Source organism: Vitis riparia, chromosome 17 (genome assembly GCF_004353265.1).
Source record: "Vitis riparia cultivar Riparia Gloire de Montpellier isolate 1030 chromosome 17, EGFV_Vit.rip_1.0, whole genome shotgun sequence".
In the NCBI taxonomy this organism is placed as follows: domain Eukaryota; kingdom Viridiplantae; phylum Streptophyta; class Magnoliopsida; order Vitales; family Vitaceae; genus Vitis; species Vitis riparia.
The window spans coordinates 20,632,433-20,649,530 of NC_048447.1; the positions used below are offsets into that span (position 1 = coordinate 20,632,433).

Consider the following 17,098-nt stretch of genomic DNA (forward strand, 5'->3'; position numbering starts at 1 on the left):
CTTGCACAAATAATCAGATTACGAGCACAATTTCCAGATTATCCAATTAAGACAATAGGTCTTGATAATGCTGGCGAATTTACTTCTCAAACATTCATTGACTATTGCATGTCAGTAGGGATAATATTGAGCATCCTGTTGCTCATACTCATACCCAGAATGGTTTAGCAGAATCCTTCATCAAATGTCTCCAATTAATAGCTCGACCATTACTAATGAAAACCAAATTACCTACTTCCGCCTGGGGACATGCTATTATGCATGCTGCAGCTTTAGTCCGTATTCGACCTACAACTTACCATGAATACTCCCTTCACAACTTGTGCTTGGAAAACAACCAAATATCTCTCACTTACGATCTTTGGTTGTGCAGTATATGTACCAATTGCACCTACACAACGCACTAAAATGGGTCCCCAACGAAGACTTGGGGTTTATGTAGGTTTTGATTCTCCATCTATCATAAGATATCTTGAACCTTTGACAGGCAATGTTTTTACAGCCCGCTTTGCGGATTGTCATTTTAATGAGAGTGTTTTCCCATCATTAGGGAGAGAAAAGTCGATTCTTGAAGAACGACGAGAAATTAGTTGGAAGGCATCTACTATGACCCATCTTGATCCTCGTACAAATCAATGTGAACTAGAAGTTCAAAGGATCATTCATTTGCAAAATCTTGCAAATCAATTACCAGATGCATTCATTGATACCAAGAAAGTGACAAAGTCACATATCCCGGCTGCAAATACTCCAGCACGGATTGATGTCCCTGTAGGACAATTAACAAATGAATCTAAGATACGCCTGAAGCGTGGTAGACCTGTCGGCTCAAAGGATGTAACTCCCCGGAAGAGGAGAACCCAAGAAAAACTTGGCACTCTAGAAGAGACCATCAAAATGACTGATCAGTTTAAAATTGATAAATCTATAGCCCTAAAAGAGGCACAAATAATGCAGAAAGCCCCCGAAGAGGCACAAATTGAACAAGAAGCCCCCGAAGAGGCACATATTGAACAAGAAGCCCCTGAAGAGGCACAGGTACCTGAAAATTGTGAGATCTCAGTAAGTTATGTACAAACGGGAGAAAAATGGGATCGAAATAATATTGTTATTAACAATATTTTTGCTTTCCAAGTGGCCTCTGATATCATAATAAATGATGAAGATCCCGAACCACGAAATGTGGAAGAATGTCGACATAGAAATGATTGGTCAAAATGGAAAGAAGCTATACAGGCAGAATTAAACTCATTAACAAAACGAGAAGTTTTTGGACCTGTAGTCCAAACACCTGAAGATGTAAAGCCTGTTGGGTACAAATGGGTATTTGTACGAAAGCGCAATGAGAATAATGAGATCATAAGATATAAAGCGCGATTAGTAGCACAAGGTTTCTCGTAGAGACCTGGTATTGACTACGAGGAAACATATTCTCCTGTCATGGACGCAATCACATTTCGTTTCTTAATTAGTTTGGCAGTCTCAGAAGGACTGGATATGCGTCTCATGGATGTTATTACAGCATATTTATATGGATCCATGGATAATGATATATACATGAAAATCCCCGAAGGATTTAAATTGCCTGATGCAAATAATACAAAGCCTCGTAGCATGTACTCAATCAAGTTACAACGATCCTTGTATGGATTAAAGCAATCTGGACGCATGTGGTACAATCGCCTTAGTGAATACTTGCTAAAAGAAGGGTATGTGAATAACCCTATATGCCCATGCATCTTCATTAAGAAATCAGAAACCGGATTTGCAATTATTGCAGTGTATGTTGATGACTTAAATCTTGTTGGAACTCCTGAAGAGCTCACAAGAACAACAAATTACTTGAAAAAAGAATTTGAGATGAAAGATCTTGGAAAAACAAAATTTTGTCTCGGCCTGCAGATCGAGCATTTCCCAAATGGAGTTTTAGTACATCAATCAACATACATTAAGAAAGTTTTGAAGCGTTTTTATATGGATAAAGCGCATCCTTTAAGTTCTCCAATGGTTGTCCGATCACTTGATGTGAAAAAGGACCCATTTCGTCCTTGCGAAAAGGATGAAGAGTTACTTGGTCCTGAAGTACCGTATCTTAGTGCTATTGGTGCACTTATGTATCTTGCCAATTGTACACGTCCAGACATTGCTTTTTCTGTCAATTTATTAGCAAGATACAGTTCCGCTCCAACTCGAAGACATTGGAATGGTATCAAACATATATTGCGTTATCTTCGCGGAACTACTGATATGGGTTTATTTTACTCAAGGGAATCAAAGCAACAATTGCTTGGATATGTAGATGCAGGATATCTTTCAGATCCACATAAAGGCAGGTCACAAACAGGGTATGTGTTTAATTGCAATGGTACTGCTATTTCATGGAGATCTGTCAAACAAACAATGGTAGCCACATCATCAAATCATTCGGAAATACTGGCAATTCATGAAGCAAGTCGTGAATGTATATGGCTAAGATCTATGATCCAGCATATTCGAGAATCATGTGGACTCTCCTCTATCAAAGGTGACCCGACAACATTATTTGAAGATAATGCTGCATGCATTGCACAAATAACAGGGGGTTATATTAAAGGAGATAGAACTAAACACATTTCACCAAAATTCTTTTATACACATGAACTCCAGAAGAGTGGTGAAATTGATGTGCAACAAATACGCTCAAGTGATAATCTAGCAGATTTATTCACAAAATCATTGCCAACCTCAACATTCAAGAAGTTAATACACAGGATTGGAATGCGTCAACTCAAGGATATCGACATGAGGGGGAGTATGCTTGTAAAAGGGTGTTAGTGTACTGTACTCTTTTTTCCTTCGTCCAGGTTTTGTCCTACTGGGTTTTACTGGCAAGGTTTTTAACGAGACAGTCCTAATATACCAAGAAAAGAATATTGTACTCTTTTTCCTTTGCTAGGTTTTTCCTATAGGGTTTTTTACTAGCAAGGTTTTAATGAGGCATATTCTTTTAATATGGTGGTCATCCAAGGGGGAGTGTTGTAAATGAAAAGAATGAATGACCACATTGATGGCCATTATGAACTCCCATTACTCATCTTAAAGATGAGTAAATGGAGTTCATATTATGAAGCCTATAAAAGGCTTCTTACCCCTCCATGTAAAAGCATCCCGAGAAAGAAAGAAAGCTCTTCCTCTCATTCTCTCTCTTTCTCTCTTTCTTTCACTTTCTCAATTCTCTTCTTTGATTCCTTCTTCCATATTATATATCAAAGTAAGATATATTTTATCTCTACTACTTTGATTTGCATTATATTTGTCTTTGTTTTACAACAAATTTAAAAAACTAATTAAAATTAGCAGAGAGTTCATGTGAAAGGACGCTTCAGTCCTCCTGTCGATTTCTTTTATTTGCCCTCAACAGCTCGACGGAGACGCAGAACGAACACAAATACACAAAAACAGAGAGAAATGAATGCGAGGAAGCCCAAGGTGGAGGTAGATGATCGGATCACGACGGAAGAGGACGGCGACGAAAACTCCAGAGACGAGCAAGAAGAAGCATTGGTGGCTCTGATCGAGCACCGCACCAAAGAAGTCGAACATATCCGCAAGCGCATAACCTATTACCAATCTCAGGTCTCCTCCTTCTTCTCCTTACTCTTCTCTCAATTCTTTCTCTTTTCATACTATTCCCCTAAATTAAAACTACTCATTTTTTTCTTCTTTCTTGAGGTCCTTTTGCTTACGATTTTATTTTTTCCGTTGCTCCAGTACTTCTACTTCTATTTTTTTTCGATGCATTAGTTCATGTATAAGTGAACATCGATTTGAGTGTAGTTCAGATTCGGTTATAGTGAACGAGCTCGATAAAGATGAGGATTTTCGCTTGCGGTTCATTTTTGACCGAGTGATGGATTGTGTTTTATGAATCTGGAAAGGGGAATTTGTCTTTGGTATATTTTTATGACTCTTGACAAAGTGAGAAGTTGTGTATAGGAGGATGAGTATCGGTTGCTCTTTTGTTGATTTGCATGCTGGATTTTACAATTTAGTAAGATATGCATGGGAAATGGTTTTTATCTAATAATTTGATTTTTTGATTGATTTTGTTGAGAATTTATATGCTAATTGGATCATTGGAAATGGTAACCAGCTTCAAGAAGCAGAAAAGAAGTTACTTGATTCACAAGCTCAGTTGGGTCGACTGCGATCAAAAGACAATCTGGTATCGTCTAGGAGCCCTCTGGATAATGGAACTAAAAAAGTGAAAGTGGAGCGTAGATCAACTAGTCCTCTGCAACTTCAATCAAGGCCAGAACTTTTAATTCCTGCTGTGAATCCAAAAATTTCCCAACCTGTAAAATTGGCGGATGCTGGCACTCGAGCTAGATCACCGACTCCCAATCATGCTCATAGTGTGGGAAAAGTGAAATGGGAAAAGTCTCATGGAAGCTCATCTGAGCGGGAAATGGTTGAAGTGCAAGATAAAGGGACAAAAAGGAAGTTTGGTAACTTTCTCACCTGTTGAACAGACTGCCATTGTTTAGTTTTTTTTTTTTTTTTTCTGATGTTGTGTGTGTAAAGAACATGCTTGCCACTGCATTTTGCATCATGTAAGTGTGTTTATTTTCTCGTAGTCATGGATCCTTTTATTGTTGTCGGGGCTTATTAGACATCAACTCATCATTGTTCTCCGTGTATTTCAGAACCAAAAGAGCACAAAGAATTGATTACATCCATAGCTACCTCTTCTTCTCCAGTTATTGTCCGCTGTTATTCGAGCTCTCACATCTCCAGTCAGCATAAGAGAAAGTTGAGAAGTCTTGTTCTGTGTCCAGTTAACAATCAGCTTTTCGCTACCAGGTAGCTTTCCCATGTTGGATTTCTCAGAGAGACATTTCTTCCATCAACTATTGAAATTCATGTTTCCGTGGCATGATTTACGGAGTTTCTGGCTTATGATTTCAACATACTGCTCCTAGGTTTTCACCAATTTTTGAAAATTATATATTTTTATAGTTAAGCAGCTGTTGAACCCCTTGGCAGAACCTTGATGATGAAATGATCTTGGTAGATAAGCATTGCTGATCAATGGAACTAATACACAATCACACATGCACATTGGAGGAGGCAGTCACAGTACTCAAATGAAATGGAGATTTCAATTTAGATGCCTTCCCTTCCCTTCCCTTCTTGTGAGATTAAGATGTTTGTAATCATCTTTTTGTTGGAAAGTAATATGAGCCTGGTCTTGGACTGAATTATTAGCATATTTACTTTCAGGAACACAGGCAAGTAAAACAGGGTACTGTAGGAGAGGGAATTAGGTTTCCTTGGTGGGTGCTGGTAATAGCATGCTCACCTACACAGCCTTATAAGGAAACACTGTGGTTCATAAATGTTGCTATTACCCGAAAAAGGTTTTTAAATATTACAGAATTCTTGTTAGTGGGTATGTATGTATTTTTGTGTAGAATGTTTGCTAATGGAAAATAAAATCTGGAAAATGATTTCTGTTTACATTGGATGAGCAGTGGTGCATTATGATGGTATTGTGGTTTGCTGTTATTAGGTAATGCATAATATTTGATAGATGAATCACCCATAGGCAAATTAAGAAAAAAATGGAATCCAATTATTTTATCTTGGAGAATTTAGACTATCCAGTGGGTTTCCTTTTGCTCTGAGTTTGAGAAAGTTGTTCTATAAAACCATTTTCTTGTATTTCTTAAATGCCAAATGCAGTCTATCTCTCTCTCTCTCTCTCTCTCTTTCACCCTTTTAAACATATGGATAAGATTCATATGATGTATAATTCAAGTTAAAAAAAAAAAGAAGAAATGGAACATCTGCACAAAATCTAGAAATCAGGGTTTCGGGGTTCTTAGAACCACAACTAAGAGACACAATAACAATACAAAGATGTGAAAGAATCAAATGTTCCTCGCTTAACTATTTTTTAAGGTTTTTTCCATTGTATTCCAGAATTCTATCTTTCCTTTACTTTTCCAATTTTGTCTTCTTTGGCTTTGTGGTGAAATCTGCCCTATATTGAATTCATGTGACTTTGCACTTTTTTGGGGGCCTGATGTAAGATGTGCAGTCCCTTTTCTATATCCCCATAATATCATGATAGAATCTTGAACTAACTTGAGATTAAAAGAAGGTATCAAGAAGCTCATTTTGTTCTTTTCTTATGAGTGGTTTAAATTAAGGGAAAGAAAGAGGTGTAAGAAACCAAAATTCAGCATGAGAAAAATAAAATAATTCCTTTCTTGTTCAACTTTTGATACCTTGAGAAAAAGAGTTGTCATGTAACTATTCTTCACATAAAACATAATTGTTTTTCTACATTTATAGTTTCTATTTGAGATTTTTTTTCTTACAAATATTCATTGGTATTTTCACTGAGTTGTCATGTGATAAGCCTTTTTATTATGTGTGTCCGTATGTGTTTATTTATGCTTTCTTCAAGCTTTGAGCCTTTGAACCTTTAAAAGGCAAGTCCTGTAACACTTTCCTATGTAATGGTTTCATTCCGTACCTCTTTTTTTTAACCGTAAGCTAGCATGTCCTGGGCTACTTCGCATCCTATTCTTGTCTGGTTATTTTAAGCCCATCACTGATGATATTGAGGACACTTGTCACTTTAAAAAAAAAAAAAAGAATTTTCCAAAAAAAGAAATGTAATTTTTACTTATCAAAAAATAAAAAATAAAAATTGAGGACACTTGTTTGTAATGAAATTTGGTCTGCCAGACAATTGTTGTCACACACTGTTGTCGCCTGTGCCCAACACCTAACACTTATAAAAGCATCCTCAATTTCAATAATTTAAAGAAGAACAAGTATGTTACAGCTTTATGCTAGAGAAACTAATATAAAGTGATTGCATTCTTTATTATTTGACTTTCCATGGTTCTGGCACACAGATTTCTAAGCTCAAACATGTACAAATGTATTCAGTATGATGAATTGAAAGAAATACAAATATGTCACAATGTCGTTCTAGATTTTCCACAGTTACTGTGCTTGACGCCTGGTGTTGATATCAAAATGAAACACTCATGTCTGTATTCACAGAAAATAGTTTTGGCAATTCTTGGTCATAGTGTTTTTCTTATCTAAATTAGCATGCCTGGCACAAGAATTGAGTGTAGCATGTCAATTTGTTTCAGAGTTGTCATGCAGAGATATGAGCATGTATATCCTGATGTGTTCCATTATCATAGCTAATATAGTAAATGTTGACTCATAAAAAGATAAACAGGGAATGATAAGCTTGAAAGACAATAGCATAAAAGTTCATGTATATTTGGAATTTTATGAAAGAATATTAGCTCTGTCTTCTAACCATTTTTAGATGACCCATAGATTTCAGATGGGCATATATTCCTAATCAACCTAAAAATTTGTTATCAAAAACTATAGACAGTTAAAAAAAAAATCCTCATATTTCATATTGTTTTGGCATGGACGCTGTTGTTTTGGTGAAAGATCCAAGTTTAACTTCCCTTGTCTTTGTAAATTTACTCCTTTCATATTGATATTTATTACACATGGTCAAAGCATCTTAACCAACAATCTCTACCCAATTGTGGCTGTGTCTGAATATATGATTCATCGGCATCAGTTTAAAGTTTTCTTTTTTAAAAGTGAAAAATATTTATTAGGAACTATTGTTTCTAAGTACTGTTGCATGTGATGCCTCAAAATATATATTTTACTCAGGGATGCTTATCCTCACTGTTTTTGGTTTTATTTATGTCACTATGTCACTAATGAATCAGTTAGAAATGAACTTATGGAAACAAGATGCACATACTTGTTGCAGGCCATGGAGAGAAAATTAGATCAAGCTGAAACCTTTTATACTCAGATATTTTTTGTTGTTCCATGATCTTCTTTTATCGTTCCACTTTTTAACATACTGAAACAATCAACTAATTATTTGTCTAATATAGCTTTTACAAGATCTAACTCTTGCTACTCCAATGAAACATTTTGCAGTGCTTTGGATGGAATAGTCAACTTGTGGCAAATTCAGGCCAGAGGGTACATTTACATATTATCCCTTCCTATTTACTTGTTTTCCATATTTTTCTTACATGAAATTTCGGTGAATGACACTGTGGTGTAAAGTGAATAACAGATCGTGCCATACAACTTAACTTAGGATGTACAGAAGTATATGCATTGCATTGTTTGATAGAGTTATGCCAATCCTGGTGTACGGTAAAACATGGTTGATGCATTTCTCTATTAGGTAGTTCGTTGATTACCAAATGGTCACATCATATAAAGCATGCTTATCAGAGATATCCGTGTGTGCACATCATTGGTTAATACAGACCCTTTATCAATGGCCCACACCTGTGGTACCAAAACTGAATGATGAGAATGTGGTCCACCATGTGCTTAGATGACTTCTTATCTACTGGTATGATAGGTGATGGAGGTGGATCGATTGAATTTTTTGTTATGTTGCAGAGAGGGTTGCGTGCCACCTACACATTTAGGCCTATCATTTGGTGCTTCTTTTAAATCATGTTCTGTATGGGACTCAATAAGGGCGAGGGTCTAGAGAAGGTTGGGTTCTTGGAAGATTCAAAATTTGCCTATGGGTGGAAGACTATTCCTATCAAAATCAATATTTTTTGATGTTTTTCATGTCTTTGTTATTCTTGGGAAAATTATGATCTTGGAAAAGATTTAAATTTTAAAAAGACACTTTATGATGTATTTCAAAGAAGGAAAGAAGATGCATTTTATGAATTGGTTGTCTGTGTGCTTGGATAAAACTTATGGTGCTTTGGTTTTGGTATTAGGAGGCTTTCCATCTTAAATAGAGCTCTGCTTGGCAAATGGTTGTGGAGGTTTTCTGGTCAGCAAGACAACCTTTGGAGGAGGGTCATTAGGGTTAAGTTTGGGATGGATGGGAGAGGTGGTGGAGGCCTATGTTATGGAGTTTCATGGGATAGGAGTTCAAACTCAGAACCTACATAGCAGTGGGAAAGGACTCAAGACAAAGTTTTGGTTGGATAGTTGGTGTGGGGATGACCTTAGAAAAAAGTATTCCTCCATTTGTTAACCTTGTTACATTAAAATCCGCTAGAGTGGAAGATTTATGGTGGAGGGAAATCAGGGGCACCAGAATCGTTTTTTTCAAAAAGCTTTCTATGATTGGGAGGTTGAAACTTGAGATTGGGAATAGGTTTCATGAAGTGCATTGACTCAATTTGTTTGCAAGTGGAGGATGAGGACATGGTCGTGTGAGACTGAAGAAGGGACACTTCTTGGTAACGTCTTTTTATGACTCCCTATCATCTGTGGGTTTGATTTAGTTTCCTGCTAAGGAGGTGAGAGGTTCTAGTGCTCTTCTATGAGTGTGTTCTTTGGCTTTGGAAATTGTTTGGAAAAGATTCTAAATGATAGACCAACACATGTTTTTATTTGTTGTGCCAAAGCTTGGGTGTTGCAGGATCTCTTGCTAACCCTATTTGGATTCTAGTGGGTATTTCCTTGGTCTTTTAAGGAACTTCTGCTAGGGTGGCATGATCAGGTTTGTTCAAACAGCAGATAAAGTATGGAAGATGACTTCAGTTTGGTGCATCTGGAGATAGTGTGGAATGATTGAGTTTTTAGAGAGGAATTTTTTTATCAAAATTTGAAGGAGTACTTTCTCAAGTCTCTCTTAGATTGGTCTAGACTCTAGGGTTCCCTTAAGAATTGTGAACTGCTCCCTGTTGGATTTTGTTGATATCTTGGGGTCAGGTTAGGATAACCCTTGTCTTGTTTGGTTCCGTTTTCCTTTTTCTTTTCTTTATGGGGCTCATTGTATACTTCCGGTGTACATGGGTTGTACTCCCTTTTGTTAGATGCCCTTTAATTCACTTCTGGTCCATAACTGCTCCTTAATGTTCTCACAGAGCTCACAAATTTTGCACAGTAAACCTCATCTTATGAGCTTAGCTGATGTATAGGGATATTGTTACTTGTTATGCTAAATCTGGGACCACCTTAAAATTTTATTAAGAATCAAGTTCCACATTCAGGGGTAAGACTGACAGAAATTAGGGTTTGTATTAACAAAATGAAGTGCATTTGTTGTCAGTTACCCACTCATTGAAACTTCCTGTAAGAATAGGGGTAAAAATGGCTCAATTACTAATCTTTTCCACCTTGTGAGTAATTAAACTGTAGATTGCATATCAACCACTAGAAAGAAAATACAAAGGACTGTCTCAGCAGAATTTAATTGCCAAATAATTTTTTTCCACATCCCCTTCTCTTCCCTCTGTGAAGTGCCAAAGAATTACTGGACGTTCTGGTTGAATTTGTTGAAGCAGTATTCTGCTTAAAAGATGCACTCATGAAAAATTTAACCTCTTGTTTTTTATGTTCATGATATTCATAAATAACACTCATGTGCAGTGCCCGATGCTGTTAGTCATTGGTCTTGGTGTTGGAAATTCCTTTTTTTTTTTGATAAGTAAATAAAATTAGTATTGAGAAGCGCCAAAAGGGGTGCACTGAAGTGCACACAATGTATACAGTAGCTGCCAATATGGGCCACGAAAAGGAAAGGGAAAACAAAAAACTACTCCCTCCCTCAAACCGAACCCAACCAATCGATAAAATCAACTATTGATATCGAGCTTTCACCTATAAACAGTTTGGTCCAAGCTTGGTGTTGGAAAATCTATAGCCACTATCAGAGAAGGGATAGCATCTGTAGTATCGTTTTGGCTTTTCTTGATGAAAAAGCTACGTTTCAAACTCTTTTGGTTTCTTAAGGACAGAATGAATCAATTGAACACTTTCAAACCTTTCTAGTTTCTGAGTCATGTGGTGGGCACTGTCTTGTGTGATGAATTGGTCCCTTGTTGAAGTTTGAGAGAATATGTAGGATTGGATCCCACAATACAATCTCCATCTCTCTTCAACTGAAGAAAATTATGCAACCCTTGCACTGTTAACCTTTCTGATTTCTCCCTCTTCAGAAATTAATACACAAACTAGTGACTACTTTTTAATATGTCTAGGTCTGTGTTTCTACCTACAGTCAAGAGACTGGCAAACATACGAAATATACATTGATGCCATATCCTGCATGACAAAGGTAAGAACTAAATACACTTACATATCAAATAGTGGAACATAGGGGATTTATCAGCCTTAAACTTCCTCTGCACTTCTGTTACCAGAATGAAAGAAAGGAGAACAGTAAGGCTGAGAATGGTGCCTGGCATGTAAATCAGCATTGAATAGGTAACATGTTGATGTTTGAGGTGTTAATATCCTGTCAAAGTTTAACCGGTTTAGTCTTTAAGAATGTTACAAGGTATAACAGTCCTCCATGTACTATTTTGTTTTGTGTTCCCCATTAGCAATAGAATGTTTGGAAAGGAATATGGAAATTGAGTACACTTTCCAACTCTTTGATAAAGGAAGTGAGAATATATTGAATGTTTAAGTCTTCAAAAGAAAGGATGCTCAGTTACCAACCCTTCTGATCATATTTGAAAAGACGAATTTGTTTCTTTTTCATTAGTTGAGTTTCAATAGGTCATTTTCATCTTTGTGATTTAAAGGTGCTCATCTTTTGTGCCTCTGCTTCTGATACTGAAATTGCAGATCAGGGGCCTCTCTACTTAGTGCTACTGATTGTTTATCACAAAAGCAAAGGAGATGGCCAGAAGATATGGCCTGGCACCCAGAAGGAAACAGCATATTTTCTGTATACAACGCTGATGATGGGGATTCTCAGATATCAGTCCTAAATCTGAATAGAACAAAAGGGGTAAGGGCTTTGCTTGAAATTGATTACTGGAGATTAATAAATAATTGCCACTTTATTCTGATTCTTGTATATATGTTTTAGGTATATATTTATGCATGTACAAGGGCAGAGCTAGGAAGGTTTTCTTTGGGACAGTCTTTAGAAAAAAAGAAAAAAAAAAAAAGTCTTTCCTTGGAGCACCCCTGGAGTGGGGCATGGATGCATGTTATCTGTATCTAGTTTGATTATATTAAAATATTCAAATGTTTACTGAAAATATAGCTAAGAATTATTGTAAATTTTTGTACAGGTGCTTTTCATACAATTTTATTATTTGCCTATCAAAAAAAATAAATTTTGTCCAACTCTTTTAGCTGAAGTTTTAGGTTCATTTTCTGATAGTGAAACAAAAAGGGGAAATTTTGTCTGCATTAAGTAACAAGCTCAGTGTCCATTTGGATATAGTTTCTGTTTTCTGTTTTATAACTAAAAAATAGTAGTAACTTTTATATAAGAAACAAGAATTCTTAGAGGCTTACATTGAAAAAGTAATGGTTTTAAAATTTGTTTAAAAAAGTTGAGATATCAAAAAAAAAAATTTATACCTCAAATTTTAAAATTTTTGAAAGTGATTTTTAAAGATGTAAGGTAAATCTATATTTTTTTTACAAGATGTTCTACTTTTATATTGAAGTTTCTGATTTTCAAAACAAATGAGAGGAAGTGTATCCAAAGGACACTTAATTAGACGTTTATTTTCTTATTAAATTTCTTAAAACAACATCATAAGAAGAATAGTGCAGTCTTTTGTCAAATTGAACCTGTGCTTATTTCAGAGCCCTTTCTTAGTTTTTTCTAGTATTTAAAAAGAGAACCAGCAAATTTCTTAGCAGTTTTGTACTTTTGTTTCTCTCAAGGAGTGGTGAAAGTGATTATTTGAATCAACCACCTTTAGCTAAAACTGCTGTGGAGCAGTTGCACATTAATTTTCTTTGCTTGCTGCGCATCACACGTGTCTTCTGCCCATTAAAGGTGCCCAATAATTTGTGAAGATTACAATAACAAAAATTTCCTCTCATGCCAGTAACATGTCCTGGTGCCATGCCAGCAAACTATAGTTACACTCTCCATGAATCTTATCACACCAGTATATTTCTTCCATGTTTAAAGTAGTGGTCATCTTTAGATGATAATTTTTGTATTTTACTGCACTAGTATATGTCTTCATGTCTAAAGGAGTGAACATTTTAGACAACATTTATTATGATTTTTGTTTTTGTGCACCAGCAGGGAGCACGCGTGACTTTCCTAGAGGAGAAGCCTCATGTTAAAGGCATTATCAACAGTATAAGTTTCATGCCCTGGGAAAATCCATGTTTTGTTACTGGTGGTAGTGATCACGCTGTTGTACTTTGGAATGAGAAAGACGAGGAGAAATTATGGAAACCAAAGGCGTTGCACAGGAATATGCACTCTTCTGCTGTCATGGGAGTTGCTGGGATGCAGCAAAAGCAGATTGTATTGTCTGTTGGTGCGGACAAGAGAATTATTGGGCTTGATTTACATACAGGAAGAACAGATTTCAAGCATCAGATTGATAGCAAATGCATGAGCATTGTCCCTAATCCATGTGATTTCAATTTATATATGGTTCAGGCAGGGTAAGAAACATTTAGAATTTGCAGCCGGAATCTGCTTGCCATGATTATCAGTATTGCTCCTCAATTCTCTTTTATTAACTATATTTGCCTTTTATTGACACTATATCAGGATAAGAAAGTTAAAAAAGCATATGTTATTCTAGAATTGTAAAGTTGCTACATAGCAACTATTTGTCTTGGATACGATACACATAGCATTTACTGACAAATCAAACTCTTACGTGTTCTCCAAGAGATTTCTCTTTTCTTTTCTTTTTCTCTTTGTGTTGGACGAAACCTGAATCACATGAATAATTCTGATTCTACAAAATCACGCTGCAAGGACTCTGCTTCAAGCTGCGAAAGACAATAAAAAATAGTGGTTATAGGATTTTGGTAATTGAAATGTAAGTTTGACAACTAAGTGGCAAATATGTATCTTATGTGTCACACCCTAATGAAATGATCCCTCACCGGGGGCAGGAAGCCTTTAGAAGAACCTAGAGACATCTACACATCTCCATGAATGAACTCCATAAATGAATGAGAAATAATGGAGTTTTATGGAGTATTCTAGAAAGCTTTTGAGAACTCTGGTGAAAGGACTTATACATAGGTTGTACATAGAATATACTAGATTTGTGGAGAACCATTAATCCTTTGAGAGTTCTCTTAGTGACTAAATCTGTGATGACCTCATTTGGTGAAGGCTCCAAGTACTTGAGAGAGCATTGTAAAGTGTTCTTGATCAATAAAGCTTCCATTTTTTCAATTCCAAGTGTTGCTTGTTTTGTTAATTGCTATCTTCTGTGTTGCGTAGCTATAGTAAAAAGTTAAGTTCAGGAAAGGGTCACCTAGCAACTTTAAGTGTCTTGAATTATCTGTCATACAGGTACTTAGGAAACACCTAAGTCCATGACACATGGCTTTGGAAGGTGCATAAGGTAATTCTTCAGAACGATAGCTGATATGTAATTTTAGATTTTACTGCTTGAGATGGGAGCTGAATTTGATTATAGGATGGATAAGTTTTTCAATTTATGGTTTCTTTTGTTCATTACTATATTTTGATTATTCTCAATGAACACATGATCTTTCCTTCTGTTTGTAGTTTCTTAATCCAGGTTCACTGCTCAAGTTTTCTAGTTATAACATGTCGCTTGTGCAGGACTCCTGGGAAGCAGCTCCGATTGTTTGATATTAGATTGAGGCAAACAGAACTCCATGCATTTGGGTGGAAACAAGAAAGCAGTGACTCCCTGTCAGCCCTGATAAATCAGACATGGTCTCCTGATGGTTTATACATCACCTCTGGTTCAGTAGACCCTGTGATCCATATCTTTGATATAAGGTCTTATGCTCACAAACCTTCACAATCAATTAAAGCTCATCAAAAACGAGTCTTCAAAGCTATATGGCACCATTCTCTCCCCCTTCTCATTTCGATATCTTCTGATCTGAACATTGGACTGCACAAACTCTCATGAAATCAACAATCAAAATACTCGTGACAATAGGGTGAAGTTTGTTTTCGTTTTTTTTTGCTACTCATTTTGTTTGGGTGGTGAAGTTCTTCATTTTGTTTCTAAGAGGAACTACAAGCTGCCAGAAAATCCTTGCTCTCTCTAAGCTAAAAAAAAATTTACAAAATAGAAAACTAGCTGCATAGTCAAGGATACAGTATAATGTATCTCATAACGTTGGAGAACAGTTTTGAAGTATAAGCATGAGTTAATTGTTAGCAAAGATTTTACCATTTGCCTATTACTGAGAACTAATTTGATCTTCTTCACAGTTTGCATATTCCAATTGTTTGAAAATTAGGATATGGGTTAGAAGAAGAACTGGTATATCTACTAATAAAATCACGGCTGCCACTGCTGCTGTTGCTCTGCCTATTCATGGCTGTATAAACAGATTTTCATGTTGACTCCAACTTGGTAGATTCCAATGATTTTGCTTCCTTTTATTATTCTGCAAGTGTGTAAAGAGATTGACCTCTGGTCTTCATGCCAATACCAACTTTGGATGGTGTAGGATGGGATATGGATAATGGTAGAATTGGAGCAGCCAAAAGGAACTAATAGACATTGAGAGACGGCGATGGGGCTCACCTCCCCCTTGCAACCCCGTCTCAGTCATCTCTAGTGGTTGACCCCCTTGACCTCCCTTGCGCCAGTTGACTCCATGATTTGGATTTTTGGGACATCAGATCGCTATAACCATGGAAATGAAAATGAAAATGAATGTGCCTTCATCCTTGATCCACTAACGAGACATTCTCATCTGAATCATGGAAAATGATTCACCACTATCACAAGAATGGGAAGAGGGTGAGATATTAATGTTTGGATCCAAGGAAAAAGTGGGCACAGGCCCTGTATAGTAATTATGCTTTTAGGGGGTGACTAGATGAGTACTTGGTAGTAGTAGCCAGCAGGTCGCTGATTGGACCCTCTCTGTGCCACTCAGCAACAGACACACATGGGTTTTGGTTTACTTTCCCATGTCCCCTGTCTCCACCTTTTTTCTCCATTGCGCTCGAATCCTCGATTTTGATTTAAGATTTAGAAGAAAGCAGAAACTATAGTCCAGTTTTATTATATACATCAGACACCCACCCTGTAACAACTCTTGTAGGCCCTCCTCAAACCCATCTACTATTGTTTGCTTTTCAGAGAAGTATCGCTTCTTATTTTATTCGTTTTTGCTCTTAAGTTTATTTATATATAAATTTAATGTCGATAAGATGCCATGATACAAAAGAGGCATGGATACAAATCCACACCCAAAAAGACGACCCAAGGGGCCCTCTTTAAAACAATATATTACTTTGAAAAATGCTAAGCTATCATCTATCATCTATCGGATCGACCTCCAAAGTTGAGTGCTATTAGAATTTAATTGTAAAAGTGTGTTTAATAGTGATTTTAAAAAGAGTTTCTAACCATTTAAAAAAAAATTAATTTTTAATTATTAAAAAAATTAAAAATCTTAAAATTATTATCAAAATTATAATGTTTAATTAAATTGAATTTATATATATATATAAGAAAATAAGATTACTTTTATTAGATGATTGCTTTCAATCCGTTATTATGTTTTTATGTGATACCAAAGAATGAATCTTAAAATTTGTACAAAAATACAACCCTAAAGAAAAGAAAAAAATCTAAGGTATTGAATCAAATTCCAATCAAATATAAATCGTTTCAAGTATATAATGAAATTTGAATAATTGAATGATACTACAAACATATGAGAAATATGTATCTATATACGAAAGGATCAAGTCTATGGTATAATCATTTGCAAAAGAATGGAATTCAAATATAAGACAAGGAGGGTCTAATTTATAAAATAATACTATTTAATTGATGATGCTTTTTAATATGTAATATATTAGTTAATTACATCACTTAATTGATAATATTTCTTAACATTTATTAAAAAAAAAGAAGCTTGTAGACATTATTAGGGTAGGTGAGATAATAAAAGTAGGGGCCATAAGACATTGTTTATAATTAAACCCTCTTGATTGATTAAAGCAAAATAACCAATGTCAACATGGTCCTGGTCATAGACTCATAGCTTAAGAACTCACTCTCTCTCTTTCTCTCTATGCGGATGCATCAAGACACATCATATAAAATGAGAAGAGAAAACAAGAAGATTTAGGTAAATTGGACCTCCAATT

At 35.9% G+C, this 17,098-nt stretch overlaps 1 protein-coding gene across 2 annotated transcripts; it reads left to right on the forward strand.

The window, feature by feature from the left end:
• The first annotated feature begins 3,219 nt into the window (after nt 1-3,219).
• Nucleotides 3,220-15,370, forward strand: LOC117904810. 2 transcript variants are annotated; one of them, XM_034817574.1, is made up of 8 exons: nt 3,220-3,250; nt 3,401-3,615; nt 4,133-4,487; nt 4,686-4,842; nt 7,990-8,034; nt 11,617-11,782; nt 13,049-13,422; nt 14,570-15,370. In XM_034817574.1, exons 2-8 carry the CDS (start codon nt 3,448-3,450, stop codon nt 14,886-14,888), a joined length of 1,584 nt encoding a protein of 527 aa, XP_034673465.1. In that variant the 5' UTR covers nt 3,220-3,250; nt 3,401-3,447; the 3' UTR covers nt 14,889-15,370. The 2 variants fall into 2 exon arrangements, with proteins under 2 accessions (XP_034673465.1, XP_034673466.1); XM_034817575.1 differs by lacking the exon at nt 3,220-3,250 and having other exon boundaries at nt 3,397-3,615; nt 13,052-13,422.
• Nucleotides 15,371-17,098: the final 1,728 nt, after the last annotated feature.

Coding starts and splice junctions, on each gene's coding strand:
- LOC117904810 (XM_034817574.1), top strand. CDS start 3,448: ATGAATGCGAGGAAGCCCAAGGTGGAGGTAGATGATCGGATCACGACG. Junction 4,488..4,685: donor AGGGACAAAAAGGAAGTTTG/GTAACTTTCTCA, acceptor CGTGTATTTCAG/AACCAAAAGAGCACAAAGAA. Junction 11,783..13,048: donor ATCTGAATAGAACAAAAGGG/GTAAGGGCTTTG, acceptor TTTGTGCACCAG/CAGGGAGCACGCGTGACTTT.